Source organism: Harpia harpyja, chromosome 14 (assembly GCF_026419915.1).
Source record: "Harpia harpyja isolate bHarHar1 chromosome 14, bHarHar1 primary haplotype, whole genome shotgun sequence".
NCBI classification, from domain to species: domain Eukaryota; kingdom Metazoa; phylum Chordata; class Aves; order Accipitriformes; family Accipitridae; genus Harpia; species Harpia harpyja.
Genome location: NC_068953.1, coordinates 9,848,529 through 9,866,178, shown reverse-complemented (window position 1 = coordinate 9,866,178; position 17,650 = coordinate 9,848,529). Strand labels below are relative to the sequence as shown.

General features: G+C 47.8%; 1 protein-coding gene and 1 long non-coding RNA gene across 3 annotated transcripts in view; one reads left to right on the top strand and one right to left on the bottom strand.

The window, feature by feature from the left end:
* SEPTIN9 (septin 9) overlaps positions 1–17,650 on the top strand; it is a 145,014-nt gene that overhangs the window by 19,959 nt on the left and 107,405 nt on the right. For both annotated transcript variants that reach the window (XM_052807447.1, XM_052807448.1), the window contains exon 2: positions 6,204–6,260. In XM_052807447.1, the coding sequence (XP_052663407.1) occupies positions 6,204–6,260 (57 nt within the window). The remainder of the gene's footprint in view (positions 1–6,203; positions 6,261–17,650) is intronic.
* Positions 493–7,428, bottom strand: LOC128150811 (uncharacterized). Its single transcript, XR_008238192.1, has 3 exons — positions 7,352–7,428; positions 6,547–6,631; positions 493–1,014 (listed from the first exon to the last, which is right to left on the bottom strand). It is a non-coding gene; the product is annotated as an uncharacterized LOC128150811 (long non-coding RNA).

Below are 17,650 nucleotides of genomic sequence, written 5' to 3'. Positions count from 1 at the left end.
GAGCTGGATTCTTTCTATGTGTGAACTCATGGATCCACTTGTATTAATAGTGCTGTGCTGATTAGCAGTGTTGTCTGGTCCCAGCCTGATGATATCCAGCTCCCACGAGGGAAACGGTTGGTGGTATTTTAGGCTGCATGGTCTCTGCTCTAGCCTTTGACCTAGACACATCCAGCTTGTTGGCATACCCACATGGTGGTAGCTGTGTTGGAGAAGGTAGTGGTCCGCTCCTGAGTCTGTAATCGGTGCCCCATGGGAACAGCATCCCTCCATTCCATCAGCATCCCTCCATCCCAGTGAAAGCTCGGTTTGCTGCCAGAGTTATTTGATCCAGAATGAAACCATGCACATGGGTTGAAGGTTTTTCTTCTAGCTGTGCTCAGCTTCTTTGTAAAGAGTCTCTATTACACAGAATCTGGAAAAGTGTCTTTTATTCTTCAGCGCATGTTTCTGATTAGTGCTGGAAATGAACATGAATATTTTCTTTTTTTTTTTTTTTAAACATATTCCTTTTGAGGTTAATGTTGCAAGTGGATTTCAAGTTAATGGAAGTGAAGTTGTAATTGTGTGGTTCATTGGACTTGGGGTTGAAGCAATAGAGATTCTTCTTCCTTTGCTACTCTGCAAACAGATGTCTCTTCCTTACAGTCCTCAGCTCCCCCTGAGCCCTTCTGTCCCCAGCTGTCTCCAGTGACACCCACAGCTCCATGTGCAGGGCTCTACCTCTGAACGTGATGTCCTGCGTCAGCATTAAAACTTTGCAGCTCAATCTCCAGCAGCTGCTCTGGTATATTGGAGAAACCACTGAGGTGGTGGTTCTGTGGATCAAACCATGTGTGGGTTATCCTCCTTCCGTTAACAGCTCCAGGCCTCGTTACTGATGAAGTCTTCTCCAGCCATTTTATCTAAGGAGCTTTTAGAACTTGTCTAAGTGAAGCGGGATGAAGTATAGCTGCTGGTGTGATACTATATTACTGGTGAAGGCAATTCTCTTTCCTGCTGTCTAGAAAGTACCTGTGAATTAGATAAAAGAAAATAGATCTCACACCCTGTATGGTCCTGAACAGCTGGTCTAAGAGTGTTGCGATGGATATACACAGCCTAAAAGGGAGTGGAAAACTCTGTCCCAGCAGTCTGCACTGGTACCTGTGCCAGCTCTGCATCCGCTGCAGGGCAAACGAAGTGACATCCTTGCTGTCATCTTACATCCTCCCTAGCCGACAGCAGGATGGCCTGGGGAGATAGCAAAGGGGAGGATGGATTGGAGGAGTTGGGGCTGGGTGCCTCTGCAGTGCACAGGCTGGTGCAGATCCTGCCTGGAGGGAGCCAAGTCTAAATGTCGGCCTTTACTTTAAAAACTGCTGGTGTTGTGTAGGTGCTGCAGGCACCTCTGAAGTGTTGCTCAGCTGAGGGTTCTCCCACCACCCCAGTGCTAAAGTTGTCGAAGTCTCGGGATGGCTCCATGACTTGGCCCAGACCTGTACACCCCAGGAGAGAGCTCTGGGGAGCCGGGAGTGCAGAAATGCCTGTAGGAGGAAACTGGTCTTGAGTGGAGAGATCTCCAGTGCTGTCTGGACACCCTGCCGTGTTTGTGCTGGGTGAAGAAGGAAGCTGAATTATCTGATCTCAGACTCACTAGTAAATACATTTAACAGAAGCAAGGGCTGCTCAGATGAGCTGGTGCCGCTTTGCTGACTCCAGCACAGCATGAGATGTCTCCTGCTGGTTTTGGCCTGTCCCTTTCTGACATGACCTTTGTTTGGTTTGGGTTCTTTTGTTTGTTTGTTTTTTTGTTTTTACTGGACTGTGTAGAGAGAGCAAGTTCCTGGGTTACATCCTCCATTGTTTGTCTTCACCCTGTGGTTTCTATTGATAATGGAAATTGCTCATTTGTTCTTTTGATTTTTACATCGTATGAGTGTAGTGGCATGGATCATTTCCTGTGAGGAAAAAATAATTCTCAAGTGGCCTGTCTTGTTACTATTATACGCATCCAGAAAAAGTTTGGGGTGTATCATGCAAAAACTCTGATGGGTTTTGGAGAAAGTACGCATTGACTGTATTGGAGGTGAACATCTCTGGCAGCTCCCTTGTTAGCTCTAGGTTCAGATTCAGCAAAGTCAGACATAGTCTGTGTCAGGGCAAGTATCCATAAGATGCTCCCGTTTCAATACTGGAATGCTTTGCATCCATGGTGTGTTATATCAGCAGCTGCAAGAAGCATGAAATAGTAGAACATTTGGCCCAATATTGTCTGGAGGGAGTGATTTAAACTTGAGCCTGGCTGGGATCTCGCTTGCACTGACACAACCCAGTTGGAGCGATTCTTGGCTTCAGTAGTTGCAAAGGAGACCCCAGTGAAGCCCAGTGTCCTCTGGTGCTGCTGCCTTTCTGCTGCGCCATATGGTCCCAGCCTGTGGATCTGGAGGGAATTAGTCATTGATTATAAAATGTGAAAAAATACTGCTCAGCCAGTGAGCCAAGGTGAGGTTAAGTTCTGCGAATGTTATAACTTTGTCCTGCTGCGGCACATCCGCTGGGTTGAGTGAACTTGGATTGGCCGATTTTAACTGTTGGACTCTTCCATTTTGAAGTCATTCTGCTGGGGACGTGGGGAAGCATTCTTAATTTCAGCTAAATAAAGCATATTTCATTATGTTTCTTAGTCCAGTGCACTACAATAAAATTATAGCGTGGCTTGAGGGCATTTGAACTGCGTTAAGAGGGAAGACTCATAGACACTGTGTCTGGGGTGGAAATCTTTGATTTTCATTTCACAGCCCCACAGCCCAAACCCGGGGCTCAGTCTGCTGCTTCCACGCTATAAATAGAGGTAACCCCAGAATGCGCTCAGCGTGCCGATGCTCTCCGGTCCTGCCCACACTGCCGGCTTCCTGGCAGTGTGTTCAGAGCAGCATATTTTTAGCTGTTGCTTTCTCTCTCTCTCTTTTTTTTTTTTTTTTTGACAGATCTTCTCTTCCTGTCTTGCCAGGCTGCCAGCTTTCCCTGCTGTTTATCTGCTTTCCAGGACTGTGTCTAGATCCTCCCTCGGTGGAGGGGCAGTGGGACATCAGATAGCAAGCTTGGCTTGGGCTCCATAGCGCTCCCTCCTCTTTCCAGATTCGCTGTTAAGGTGTTAGCCTGTATGAATTTCTTGTTTGCTCCTTATTTTCCCTTTTGTTGAAAGGGGATTAGCAGCACTATTACATATTATTAATGTTGTTAATAGGTTGAAGCAACAGCTGTCAGAAAAGCTTCCTTCTAATGCTGTCTCCAATACAGAGCAAATGAATTCATCTTGTCCACCTTTGGGTTTACCTATTTAAAAAGGGTATGAATAGTAATTACAGATCCTCAGAGAAAACCTGTGAGTTAGGGCGGATAAGCAAATTCTCAGAGATGGTTGCATAAAAGGTACAGGCTCAGCCAGGGCACATGGATGCTCTGATGGCTGTGCTGCATTGGATGCTCCAAGTCCTATGTGTGTTTTTCCACTGGAGTCGTTGCTAAAGGGAATAAAGCCTATTTCCTATGTGTGATCCTGTCCAAGCTTGTAAGCTCCTCGCTCTGCTTCCGTCCTGCTTTGCCGCAGACTGAATGAAGTCTTTGAACATAAAAGGATGTATTTAACTAGCTCAGCATGGCTGCATATCTGCGTTCTTCAGCTTGCCACCCATAAGGGACATTTTTCTCTGTTTTTTGCGCAATTATGAAAGCCAGTTTTCAACACTGCACCTTGCCTGCACGCAGACAAAGCAGAGGTGTTCGTTCTTGCAAGGAGCTGAGCCAGGACTCGAGTCCTCTTGCAGCTTGTCTGAAGAAGTGCTATTTAAAACTCAGTTGACCAGAGGAAATAATGCCTTTTCATTCTTGCTAGTGTCCAAAGAAGCAGTAGACATTTAGAGGGGAGAAAATAATTAAGAAAAAAATCAGGGACTGGGTTTAATAGAAAAAATAATATGTTTAAAATTTATAATGCCTGGTTATCATGCACAAACTCCTAGAAACCTCAGCCCTTCTCTCACTGTCAGTAATGGAAACTGCACACTGAGCGATGTGTGTAGCGGCAGTCTGCCCCATTGCAATGCAGATAAAGCTGTCAAGAAGACAGACTGGGTGTTCACACATGCGGGTGGACAGTCCCAGCTCTACTTTTGGCACTTTGGCTGGCGGTGCTCTTTGGGGGGCAGAGTGGGGGGACGGCTCTGGGCGGTGCTGGCCGGGGGTCCTCCCTGTGCCGCCATGGTCAGGAGCACCGCTGTTTCCCTGGGACTGGCCCTGTGGTTCAGCCACATAATGTTGTAGGCACAGAGGCTTTTTATATTAGAAGAGGAAAAGGAGGCAGAAAATGCACACACATTCACATATATAGGCAGAGGGTTCTGAGCATGAGACACTTTTTCCATGTCGATTTGCCAGGCAGCTTTTTTCCCTTCCCTCCCTCCATCCCAGGCTCATTGGTATGAAAGTTTTCCTGCCTTTTATATATTTTCGTTTTTTTTTTTTTTTTTTTTTTTTTTTTTTTTTTTTGTATGATGCACTCTTCCAGCTGACAAGGTTTGTAAGGTTGTGGCTATGTTACAAATCACAGTTTAGGGGTGTTCTGCAGCTTAAATTGTTGCTGTTTTAATCCCTTTGCTTATTGTCCAACAGATCTGGTAGATGGTGAGAAGATAGTTAAAATAATACAATTGAACAACAACATCACCCCCAAAATTTGGGAGTTTCTTATCCGTTTGCAGGGTAGAAATCCTGTTTCAAAATACTGTTGTGCTCAGGTGGGGTTTGTATTGAGCTGAGGAGCCTCCATGGCTCCATTCTGGAGCTTGACAGCTCCAGCATTTGGTGTCTGAGATGATGGACACCATCCTGGAGCTGCTGTTCCTCTGGCAGGACCCACCAGAAACTGAGGAGCTGCCAGACCTTCTCGGAATACCCATATCAGGACATCATGGCATTTGGGGTAGTTTCAGAGTATAGCATCCCCCCCTGAGGTAGTTCACTGTATTTAGTGTGCCTGCTTTTATTGTGCTAAGAAAAGAGAAACCGAGGCACTAATCAATGTATGGTTTCTGCATATGGCTAGGTTTTAACCAAAGGCTTTGTTAAGGTCAATTCTGATTCTTGCTGAGTTTTTCAGCATCTCTGGGAAATGAGTGTTGTGGCAATCACCACTTCACAAACAGGCAGATGGGACAGCAGAGAAATTAAATGAGTTGCTGATGAATTAGAAATGTTGCCATAGCCAGCAGGTCCCGATGGCTTGCCTGGAGTCTGGGAGGAAGGCAGGCTCCTGGGAGTTACTGGTTACTTTCTGAAATGGGTATGGGAATGGAGGAGACAGGTGTGTCTGGGTTTTGTCTTTCAAAGTAATGTATGATGTAGGGTAGGTTAAGATGTCTACATATCTTTCTCCAGCACTGCATATGAATTAACCATGTGCTACCCCAATGAGTAAGATTAATACTTTTTCTTTAAAAAAGATGGAGCAGAATTAGCCCAACATCTGGATTGCTGTGTTCTGGTTTAGCATCTGCTTGGAACATGCAATGCATCCCGTGTTTCAGCTGGTCTAACCACGTGACAGGATTCTCGTACACAATGTGTTCCCAGGATGGTGGGTGCAATCTAGCCAGAAAGTAGTCACCTCTTGCTTTCTTTCTTTCCTGTAATGCTGAATGCAGGAGCCGCTGCTGTCCTTCCAGCTGAGCTGGCTGGAGAGGCCAAGCACCTCTGGGAAGTGGTCGCTTTGCAGGAGCCTCTTTGAGCTCTCTGCCAATGCAGGGCATGTGCTGGTCCCTAAATTCCTGTGCTTTCCTCTCTCAGCAAGGAAACCTGTCTCTGGAAGTGCTGCACTTGTCTCCAGGATAAAATATCCTGGAGCGAGAGGTGAACATGCGTGTCCCACTTAATGATTTCAAAAGTTCTCTCTGGTGTTTCTGGAAACCCTAAATACATTCATGGGTTTGATATGTTTGAATAATAATGTTTGACATCTTCAGGGAAAGGTGGAGGTCTCTTCTCAGGTGGTTTTCTGTTTAAAATAACATATAACATTCCTTTGATCGCAGAGGTGATTGTGCATAGCAGATTCCCAACAGAAAACATGCCTCACCAGATGTAGAGTCATAGTGAGAAGATTGCTCCACGTACCGTGTTCATATGAACTCCCTTGATCCTTTCAAACCTTCTTCTTGCTTTAGGAATCAGCCGGACCTCCAGTGGGAGACTTCGGAGACTCAGTGACCAGACAAGTCCAAGTAAGTTGCGTGAATTTCTCTTTGAAATTTCCTCATCCAATAAAAAAAAATTTTTAAAATTGAGAGAATGCAAGAGGTAACTCTCAGAAATCACATCTCCTGCCTCCTGTCCACTGGCCATGGTTTGAAAGGCAAAGCTGGCTGCTAATGAATGCAGAGCTCTCTATGCTGTTGAGAGAGAGCAGTATATATAAAAAAAGAGAGCAGAGTGTGTGTGTATGTATATTTACCACCCCCCAAACTATGAAAAGAGAGAGCAATATAAAAGAAAAGATTAATTACTTACTGAATAATGGATCCAGAGACAATAATTAGAAGGCCCCATCTCGATTCAAGGGATCTAACACAGGGCAACAGAAAGCAGGAATGGCCTGAGGTTGAAATATAGCTTTAGTCATTAGCAGCTCTTTCGTACTCTCCTTAGCTATTATTTTTTATTGGATGTGGAGATTTATGGATTATATGTGCTTGTGACTAAATTTACACTCCTAATTGCAACTTAATGTTGCTGAAGCTGTTTCTGATTCAGAAGGAAACAGGTGGGAGGGTTTCTTTCTCGAAAAAGGTGTTTTCCAGCCTCGGGAAAGCAGTAGCAGAAGTCTCGGTGCTTGTGAGTACCTGAGCCCGTGCGCTCTGCTTGCATGTGCGTGACATGGGTTGGGAGTGCCCAGGGACAGAGACACGTCTCTGGTGCTTACCTGTGTTGGCCTGACCCAAATTACACCCTGTGAGTAGAAAACTTCACTGTTCTCATCTAAAATACTCAAAAGGAAGCTAAGACAGCCCATTTCTGGGCTTTTCCTTTTGATGGCCCCTTTTGCTGGCTGTGCTAGCCCCTCCGAGGGACCTGTGCTGCTCCACAGTTCAAACCTCTGTGGAAACATCTGTCTCCAGAATCGGGGTCCTTTGTACATCACGGATGTTCATCTTTCTTAGCAGGTGCTTTGCTGCAATTGAAGTCTTCCTTCATGTTTCCTTCTCTGAGATGTATGACCACCCCTTGGCATTGCCTCCTCATTTTCTCCGGGATGCTGACAGTTGTCTCTGCTCCTTGCTGCAATCAGCCTGTCCCCGCCAAGAACCCCACTCACCTCCTCAACACCCTGCTTTGGCCACGCTTGGTTCAGGGCTTTCATCTGCTCCTGGCCCCTTGGTTTCTCTGTCACTCACAGTTGCTCCCTCCGGGCTTGATTTGCTATTTTAATTCATTTTCTCAGCCCTCATATCCTGTCTCAGCTCCCAGATGTACTTACCAAAACAGTCGTCTTCAGCTTTTCCCTCTGTGTGGGTGGGAGGAGAAAGCCACCCTCGGGATGCCTTCCTGGAGCAGTGACTTCAGCACTTCGCTCTATCAAGGCATCAGCACATGTGGAGTGGCGATTAGTCACAGGCATCTGGTTACGCGTGTGCTTGAACGCCCTGGGAGCTGTGACACTGCCTGCCTGGCCCTCATCAAACACTAGTGATAAGCACAGGGACAGGTATTCACGTTATGGCACAGACAAGGGTGACAGGGGTCTGGCACACTGTGACGCTCTCCTGCTGCTGGGACGCTTGCTGCTCTGCACCTGGAGCTTCACGGCCGTGCGCTGTCACCATCTCCAACCTAATGTTGTGATGTATCGGTGGGAGGGTGTAAATATGGTCAGAGGAGGCCTCTGCACCCCAAACTAGTGTCACATGGCAGGAAAAATGCATTGAGCGATAATCTAACGTGGAGTCGCAGTATTGGTCTGGCCGCTAAAGCTTTGCAGCAGCGATCGTTTGGTCCAGAAGAACTGAGCTGCATTTTAAAGCTGATGCTTCAAAATTCGGCCACCAGCGCAGAAGCTGGTAGTTTTGAACTGAAGTGCATGTTTATCTTCTGCATGTGCAAAAACAAAGTTGCAGTCTCAGCCCTGCCACCACATGTTTTTATATATATATGTCCGAGGACAGAAAGGGGAATTGGTGCAGCTCCAAAGGTAACTGGAGTGTAGAGAATCTAAATTGAAAGACACAGCACATTTGTTCAAGCTTGTTTTCTTTAGATTCTAATTATATTCTTTTCCACTTTTCTGGTGAGAGACCTTTTAAATTTTAATTTTTTTTTTTGAAGTAAAATCAAATGAACAGCTCAGTGCTCCAGTTTACATTGCAGTAAATATTTATGACTCCATATAACTGCAGCTTAATTTCCCCTTGTTTCAGGTCCAAATTTTCCTTTCTGCACATCTGGCCTTGCACCCAGAAGCTTTTGTTCCTGTAAAAGATAAATTGGGGTTGGGATGACTGAGCAGTGGTTGCAAGTGAAGCATTGCAGAAGGGGATTGCTTTGGGCTCTTTGCCACCCTAAACAAAGAAAGGGATGACATGCATTTCCATAGCCACCAATTCTTGGGATCTGGACAGCTGCATAGTCATCCACACACCACATATTGCCTTGGGGCGTGCAGTGACAGTAGGAACCTGGAGATCTGATGTTGACCTCTTTTGGAAACCTTATTTTGTGACTCCTTTCAACCTTTCTTGTCCCTTTGAAAGTGGTTATATGGCATTGGCATCCAGCATTGCTCAGTGAGCAGCAATTCTAGGGCTTTGGAGCTGTGGTTTTTGTTTTGTACGGGCCTGCTGCGTAGTCCCAGGTAAGCCAGTGAGGTGGGACTCATCGAGACTGCTCAATGGAGAGAGATGGAGGCTATCAGAAAGTGTCTGAGAGCACTTTAGAATGGGAAGAATAAACTTCTTGGAGGAGCCCATATCCCCATGGGATTATAAGGGACCATAATTTCTTTAGGTAGCTACATTTAGGGACATGTGAATCCTATGCTTTGCCTCAGTTTGTTTTTCTTTGGCTGCAAAAGCAGAGTTCATATCATGCATACCTGATGAATGCCCTGGAAAGAGGGAGACACTGGGTTAAAATAGTGTTTGAGCATCTCGCAGTTTAACAGGGCTCTGGCTATACGAAGAGATGCCACAATTGTTGGTACAGAAGCAACTTCTGATGTCCAGCACCCTGGAGGTGCCGAGTTAAACCTAACCAGGGCCCATTCAGTGGAAGACGTGGAGCTGGGCTCACTGCTGGCTCCCTCTTTACACAGCATTGCTAGTCATATCGGTCCTCACCCCCGGCAACTCGGCTATGGGCTGGCTTGGGCCTGTGGCTCACCATGGACAGGAGCACCATTCTGGGGTGCAGCCTGATAGCGGGAGCTGGGAGGACCTTGGCTCAAGAACTGGAAGGACAAGAAGGATGTCTGGGGCTTGGCACTGTCCCCCCTCAATTAGGATATGGGATCATACCCATAAGGTTGAGTTTTGTGGGTGGTTTGGAGGCTCTGTTCAACATGCAATTAAATACGGGCAGAGAAAGAGGGGAGGAGTGGGAAGAAGCCCTTTGTAAAAGGCTCCATCAGAGTTCAGAATTGTGGCCCCTAAAATGCCACCATCGCCTGATGTGGGTAGCTTAGGGCAATTTTTTTTCAGTGTTAAGAACATCGTGTCAGGGAAGTTACTCCCATTTTGTTCTCCTACAAATGTACCTGATGACTTTGAAAGCGAGAAATATTTGCTGACATTTGCCATCCGGAGCAGTGATGTGTTCCCCAGCCAGCCAGAAAACAGCCCCAGAGCAGTTGGAGTGGAAGAAATCGGCATCGTATTCCTCTTGGGCAGCCAGCTGTGCTCTGTACTTTGATTTGTTTCCAGCCTACAATTCAGTTTTTGCTAGGAGGAAGGAACTTCCCTGGTGGGGATAATGCAGGAGGGTCCCCAAAAAGGTAGAGTTTACCGATTTAGCTAAACCAGCATGTTTTTTCTGTGTAGCGAATGCAGGGAGGAGGATGCCTTCCAGTTGTGTTGCAGCAGAACTGCTCCAGGATCAGTGCTATTTGTGGGTCAGGTGCTTTGTTCATGAGAGGTCCCAAAGGGGTAGGAGGGGAGCAGGTGCCTCAGCTTTCCTGTTTCAGCCTTTGTCTGGCTGCACGGCTGCCTGGAGCCGGCCCGAGCAGAGCAGGGGCATGCTGCCAGGGCCAGCTGCAGTCCAGGGCAGGCACAGCTTTTCCATCCAAAAAAGACAGGGTGCTAGCGGCCCCACTTCTGCATCATCAGCAGTTGGCTAAAGATCAACCACAAGTTGTCTCAGTGCTTTTTGGAAGCATAGGGCATAATTTAGAGGTATGAAGCTCAAGGCCAGCTATCTGGGTTGCATTAGAAAGGGGCACTCACTGATGTCATGAAACCTTCGTCAGGGCAGTTTGTCTCATACTGTTTAAATACTTCTCTTGGGTATGAAGCGGAGGGAGTTCCATGCCAGGCTGTTTGGTGTTTGCGCCAGCTTGAGCCCCTTGTCCATCCTTTAGGTTGACGGTGGTACACAGAGGGGCCAGAAGCCACAGTGGGTGGACAAGTGAGATGGTTCAAAGGTGTTGGTTGTGGTGTGAGCCTGGGAGCTTCTGCTCAGGGCACAGGCTCTAGGACCCCATTAACCACGATGGCACTGCACTGCCACGCTGCCCAGGGTACCCAGGATGTCTCTGCAGGAGCTGGTAGCTGGGATTAATAGAAGTGGAGAGAATATAGTCTTACATGAAAATTTCAACAAGACATGCACAGATAGTTCTTGTCTTATTTTGCTTTTCCCTGGTTAAGCCTTGCATTTTCCCTTTAATAGTTATTGATGTTCCCATTTCATAGTTGGGGGAAATAGAGCAGCAGAGAAGCTGAAAGCTGTGCCTTTTGCATTGCCTGTGAATCTGGGGATCCTTCCCCATGGGTGCTGAAATGGAAAGATGTGTGGCCGGTGGGTGGAATTGCTGAACACACATAGCTGTGGGCATAGCTTAAATTGGCATCATCACTTCAACAGGGTGAACAGGATTTCAGCAGGGTTGACTAATTTGGGATGCTCCAAATTCATGCAGTGACTTAAAAGTAGATGTGGCAATAGATCTTGCTGGTTCCATCTCTTGATTTAGTACCTTGCCCTGAGGACCATCTTTCCTCTTTATGCCTGGAGTCTTTAAGAGAACAACTTTAGAAATTGGTTTATGTGAGGTTGCAGGTTAACCAGAATAGTGGAACTAAACAAAAGAAATGTCAAAAGCCAGGGGCACCCTAGTCGAGCGTACATGATTACCGTTACGTAAGCTAATTCAGAGTGCTATAAAAACCATTAGGTTTTTGAGGTTTTTTTTCCCCAGGGAAATGCTGCCAGAATTGTCACACATCTCCTGCAGTTCAGACACGGGTACCCCCACTACGCAGCATAGCCCTTTGTGTAATCGTGGTATCTCAGTAAACTGAGTTTGGGAACCCATCCTGTAAAGCTTGGTCCAGACCTTCAGATTATCCTAACCTTTACTGCATCCTTTTTTAGTGTCCCTTTGCCATACTGGGATCCAGGTTGTGAGTGCAGCGCTTCTGGTCCAGCTGGAAGCCATGGGGATGCACAACATCTCTGCAGTGTGATGTTTTTAGCACAGACTCTGCCTTTCACCTTGACAGAGCAGCAGAGGGGTTAACCAGAGACTTGTGGTTGCAGCCTCATTGCTTTGGATGTGTCCCTAGATGAGGTCATATGAATTTCTTTGGGCAGCCTCTATTCCCCTTTGTTTTAAGCACCACAGTGGTCACCCCAGCTGCACAGATCTCTGTGCCAAAGAGCGTCCCCATGCACATGCACTGCTCACTCTCCTCGGGCTCCCTAGTGACAAGCCCTCATTTGACATGTGTCCTCTTGGTCTTTCTCATCACGAGGGCGAAGTAGCAAAGGGTGAAGCTTGGTCACCAGCCAGCCTGGAGAGTCCTTTCTGCAGCAGCACAGCTCCACGACTGTGGCTCTGCAGGAAATCCCAACTCCAGGCAACAAGAAGTTAAAGTGAAAAGGCTGCTCTCGATTCAGGTGCTTGGTTTCCTGCAGGGAAAGAGGACGATGGTGCTTGCATAATGCAGACATGTGGACTCGAAGCTGCCTGGGAGAGTCTGGTGGGGCTCCCACGTGCTTCAGGCAGAGATGTGCATTACTTACAGTGAATGACGGTGTGTAGGTGCTTGTGTGCACAGCTACAAAATTAAGGAATAGTGATAGGTGCCATGGGCCTGTTTGCTATTGAGGGGATGTGACGAGCACTGCCTTGTCATCCTGTTCCTTTACGATACCCATGATTCATCTCCATTCTTATGTATAGTCTCTTTTAGTCCCAAAAGGCTACTGGACGTTGCAGGTGAGTAGGTGGATCTCTTGATGCTTTCTTCATACAGTACCTGGCACTATGGGCTCTGGTGTGAAGAAACCAGAGACAGTGAAATATAAATCAGTAGTTCAGGAATGACCAGGAATTTAATGCTCTGTAATGTTTGGAGGCTTTAGCTGCTGACTGTGTTTTAAGATAATCATCTTCCTTGCTGGAATGTGGCATGGGTTTGTTGATGAGTGCTGATGAGGTCCACAGGGTTCCCTCGAGGAAGGGGGATGTAGAAATGCAGAGTGCAAGTCCTCTGGGACAGGAGCAGTAGTCCTTGTGCAAGGTTACTTGTCGCCTTGGGACCAGGTGTCTCTGGAGTAAACTTCTGACACCCTTTCAAAAGAACCTCACAGCAGCTACAGCAAAGAGGAGGTGGGAGAGCAGTGGAATATGGTTTTATCTCATTTGTCTCATCCCGTTGTGAAGGATGGAGGAAAAAACCCCACAGTCCTCTAGAGGAGAGCACAGTGCCCTGGGAGAGAGAAGTATGTTCGTTATCACCTCTGTGAGGGGCATGGCCATGCTGGGATGTGTCTGGCCCAAGGTGCCTGTGCAGGAGCTGACGGAGCAGGTGGGGGGGAGCCCTCCTGGGGCTGGGGAGTGAAAGGACCTGCTTCCAGCCAAGGTGTCAGTGGGCACTGGAGGAGTGGGATAGCTATGAAGTGTGTGTGGGGTGGTGTCTGGCACCTTTCCCCTTAGGAACAGGGAAAAAATGAACTGAAGGAGGAAGTAGGGCTGGTGTGTCTTGACCTGGTCTCTATGTGCTAGCTCATGCAGTGCTGGTTACCTAAGCAGCTGTGTGTGGTCACATTTCTCTCGGTTGAATACATGCGTCTCTCTGTGGTGTTTATTTTCTTCCTCTTTTTGTTGCTGAAATGTCAGTTTGCAAATTGCTCGTGGGCATGTTGGCAGAGCAGCTCATGGCTGCTCAACTTTCCCTCTTCCCCTTAAAGTCTGGTGTCCCTCCTCACGTGGGCAGAGGCAAATTCCTGAGCCCTGGCTGCCTACCACAGGCATCCTCTGAGCCTCCAAGGCCGGCACATCCAGTAGTGGCTAGTGTTTACCAAAACCCCTAATTGCACCTTAGGCAGAGAGCACAGATTTACTCCTTGCTATATTTATCTTGTGTCCAGGACTGCAAAAGAGATGGGAGCGCAGCCTTTCATGCCCTTTGTTGCAGAGAGGTGACTTGTTTGTAAGGCAACTCTGCAGCTGGGCTAGTGGATAAAGCACTGTAGATGTTCCGGGCTGAGCATGCGATCTCTCTGCCGAAATTTTGGTAGCCATAAAAGCAATGCACAAGGTCCAAGGAAAGCACCAGTAGGAAGAGGCATTCCTGATTGACTGACTGGGTGGAGCAGTCCCTCCTTGGCTTAAATTTCTTGTAGTTTAATTTCTGGTCAAAAGCATGTTATGATGTTCAGAGAAGTGTCAGGCCTGGATGATTCAGCTGCTAAACAAAAATAGGGTTTGCTGCCCAATTCTGAAGCATCTTCTCTCCTTCAGTGGATTGGCCCTTCTTCAGCAATGGGGACTTAAGGCAAGGTAAGCCAATGGGGGTGTCCTCTGGCTGCATCACACCAAGGCAGCATCTCTCTGTTGTGTTGCAGTACAGTAACACAGAGAAATCCATGCAGAGAGAGCCCCTTGCCTGTGGCTGCCCCATAGACAGCAATATTTTGAAAATCCCTGTGTTTAGGGATTCATCTAAAGAGGGTGAAACAAAGATCTCAGCAGGTCTGTCCTCAGGTGAGGTCTGCCCTCAACACCAGAGGAGCTCCTTCAACACACACAAACAGAGCGTTGCTTCTCACGAGCCTGTGCTGCCTAGGCATAATGTGTCTAGAAATTGTGCAGCTTTTCAGCTGGCTGTGGCACTGGTGATGTGCAGGGAGCTGGACTCGCTGTGCCACGGCTGGGGTGGCTCTGGGGTTCCTTGGCGCAGGCTGCTCTGACGACAGTAGAGGGGAGCAGTGTGTAATGCAACCTGTGCCCCTGCCTTATTAAATAAGCCCAGAAAAAAAGGCAGCTCCCAAAGGTATTTGCAGGGCTTGGTGTAATCTTCTTTCCTTTAATCTGCCTGCTTATGAGACCCAGGTAGTAACTGTCTTGAAGACTTTGGTCCTCGATGGCTCCTTCTGCCAGGTAGGAGTTGTTGCAATGACCTGCCCGGGAGGCAGGAGGGTGCAGAGCAAATGGCCAGTGTTCAAAAGAAGAGCAAATACGGTAATGCTGTCGGGAACCCAGCTTTCCCCCAGCAATTGCTCAGTGGAGAATGACCACAGACCTTCAGGTACAGAGTAACCCCCCTGTTTTGGGAACTCAAGTCGTGAGTAGGGGAAGAGTGAGTGTTGAGAGGGCAAGACTGATGGTAGAGAGGAGGAGTCCAGGGAAAAAAAACATAAGCGGAGGATTGTGGAAGAGTTAACATTTATGTGAGACTCCCTGCGCTTTCTCAGGAGGGTGCGCGTCCAGTCCTCCTGCCTTGCCTTTTGCTCTGCACTGCCAGCTGCTATTAATACTTCAGCAGGAGTGTTAAAGCGCGAGCAGAAAGCCCAGGGAGGATATGCAAAGGATTTCCGGCAGTTTGAGGCTTTCAGGCAGAGAGGTTGAGAGCCAGCACAGAAAAGAGTCCTTACAGGGCCTCCCCTTAAAGATATGGGATGGGATGGAACAGAGCGAGACTTGTGTGGGCATCATCTCAGGGGGCTGTGTGGGCTCGGGGCAGGAGGGGAGATGCGCTGCTGCTGGTTTAGCAGTGCCCTGCTGCAACTGTCATACATGCTTCTGGGTGGTGATGAACCCTGTGTCCTGGGCATGGTCTTTGGCTTGGGAAAAGTAATAACTCAGGAGGATCTGTGTTTCCCTGTGTTGAACAAATGCAACTTTTCATAAGAAATAATCAGGGAGGGTCAAAATAGTGCTTGGCAGCAGATGTGGAGCAGCCAAGAGCTGCAGTCCAGGGCAGGGCAGCTCTGTGTCTGCCCAGCTGGGGAGGGGGATGGAGGAGTGGGGAGGAAAAGAAAAAATAACTGGCAAAGAGCAGGACAGCAACATTCAGAGGATAAGTACCTTCCTTGAAAAGAGGGGGATCTCCTTGGGTTTTGTTTGGTGTGGAGATTTTTTGTTTGTTTGGGGTTTTTTTTCAAATGAAAAGGAGAATTTTAGCTGGCGTTTTCTTTCTTCCCCATCCTCAAGGCTCATATAAATGTAAATGAAAGGTTCTTGGAGCAAACAGTCAGCAGAGGCTCAGATATTGTCATCTGCTGGCTGGGTCCAGCCTGGGGGTAAATGGCATAGAGGGAATATAATGGAGTAACACTTGATTGCACTGTTTGAGTTTGGACCTGTATTTCCTCATGTGAAAATGCTTCACTGAACATAATTTGGTTTAGGTGTGCTCTGCTCTGCCGCTCTGTCTTCTCCCTCTGTACTCTCTTCCCAGCTCGCCAGCGCTGCAGATAGCTGAGCTTGTGAAAGAACCAGTTGAATCCCCATTTTTCCTGCCTCTTCAGGCCCTGGAGGTCTTTGGCTGCTCTGGCTGCTTCCCTGAACCTTTGTCAATGCAGTTTGAACCTCTGATCCCTGCACGGACTTGCAGGGTTCATCCTTTCCAGCTCGCTCAGCAGTAGGGCTGGGGTTACAAGGTGATACCTGGCTGTTTTGCAAAAAGCCTGGTAGAAGTGGCCAGCTGTGACTATGGGACTGCATTTGTGAACTAGGTAGAAAAGAAAATAACTCTTCTGTTGGATGAAATGCCACGGGGACGTAATCACAGCATAAAACTAGAGAGGCAGACAAGGAATTGCAAATAGGATCTGCCTGAATACCTGCAGGCATCTGTACCACGGTGGCCGCTGCTGTGGCTGGTGACAGTGTCAATAGTCCTAAATCCCCTCCTGGCTGCCTGCTCACTGATGTCCTGGGCTCTGTGGCATATCCATGGTTGGGGGTGAACTTGTGCTGTCTTCACAGCACCTTCCCTGCTTATCTACATGTTCGTGCACAACAAGCAGTTTATTGCTTAGCAAAGGGCTTGGGCGTTGCTGGGCTAGCCTCGGGAAGGTGTGAGAAAGATAAAATTCAAACTGAGCCTGGAGCAGGGTTTGGTTTACTTTCTTTCTTGTGATTTCCTTCCTAGCTTTCTCTGCACCTGGCAGTGCTTCCTGCTGGCTGCCACCCGTGGTAATGTTTAAACCTGCGAGGTGGGGTGAGGGAAAGCGTGCACCCCTGTGCCAGCCTCAGCAAGTGCCGGGCGGCAGTGGAACAAGGCTCCTGCTTTGTTTCAGCTTCTTGTTTGGGTTTATCTTTATGGCAGATAGTGGTGGTTTCCTAAAAGTTGCTCCTGCCTCTTCCCTCTCCTCGTGGCTTTGCCAAAAGACAGCCCTGAGGGGCCTTGTACCCCAAAAATACAGCCCCAGCCAGGGGAGAGTCTCTTCTGTCCCCTTCCCAAATCCTAGATGTGCTTGACTTCCCCCCAACCCTTTTAACAGTAGTATTAGAAAATGCAATATATATTATCTTTCTCTATATAGACTTGTACAATGCACAGACCACCAAATACCCATTTAAACAGGCGTGTGGCAAGCTTCTCAAAAACCAAGGAGGGTGGGGGACCCCCAGCCCTGTAACATGCAGGTCACTGGAACTGCACCTTTAAAGGGGGCAAGCCCTGATGCTGGCATCGTGGGTACGGCATGGCTGAGCTCCCCCCTCTCTCACACACAGACACCCCAGTGCCACTGCTACCTGCGGCAGTGACAGGAGTGCTTTGCAAGCACTGCTTCAATCAGAGACACAGGTCTGCACCTTTAAAGTGAAACCATTAAAACTTGCTTGAAGTCTTGAAGTTTGAATGAGAGCATGTACCTGGAGGTTTTATGAATTTAAACTTCAATTGCATTAATCATCGTTTGGATTCACTTCCCTGAGTGCCTCATGGTGATCTGCCCTGTAAGAAATGATGCCTTTGCTTTGTCCCTCCTAATCACCTGGGTCTTGATGGGTTAAAGTCTACAAGCTGAAATGTATGCTGCCCCTATCCCTTCTTCCTTTCCATTCACCTTCTTCCTTTCTTGATACTTCCCCTGAGCTTTTCCCTTCCTCTCCAGCGTGAGGAGCTTGGCAATGAAGGCTGCTCAGTGGAGGCAGCGGAGTGGATTT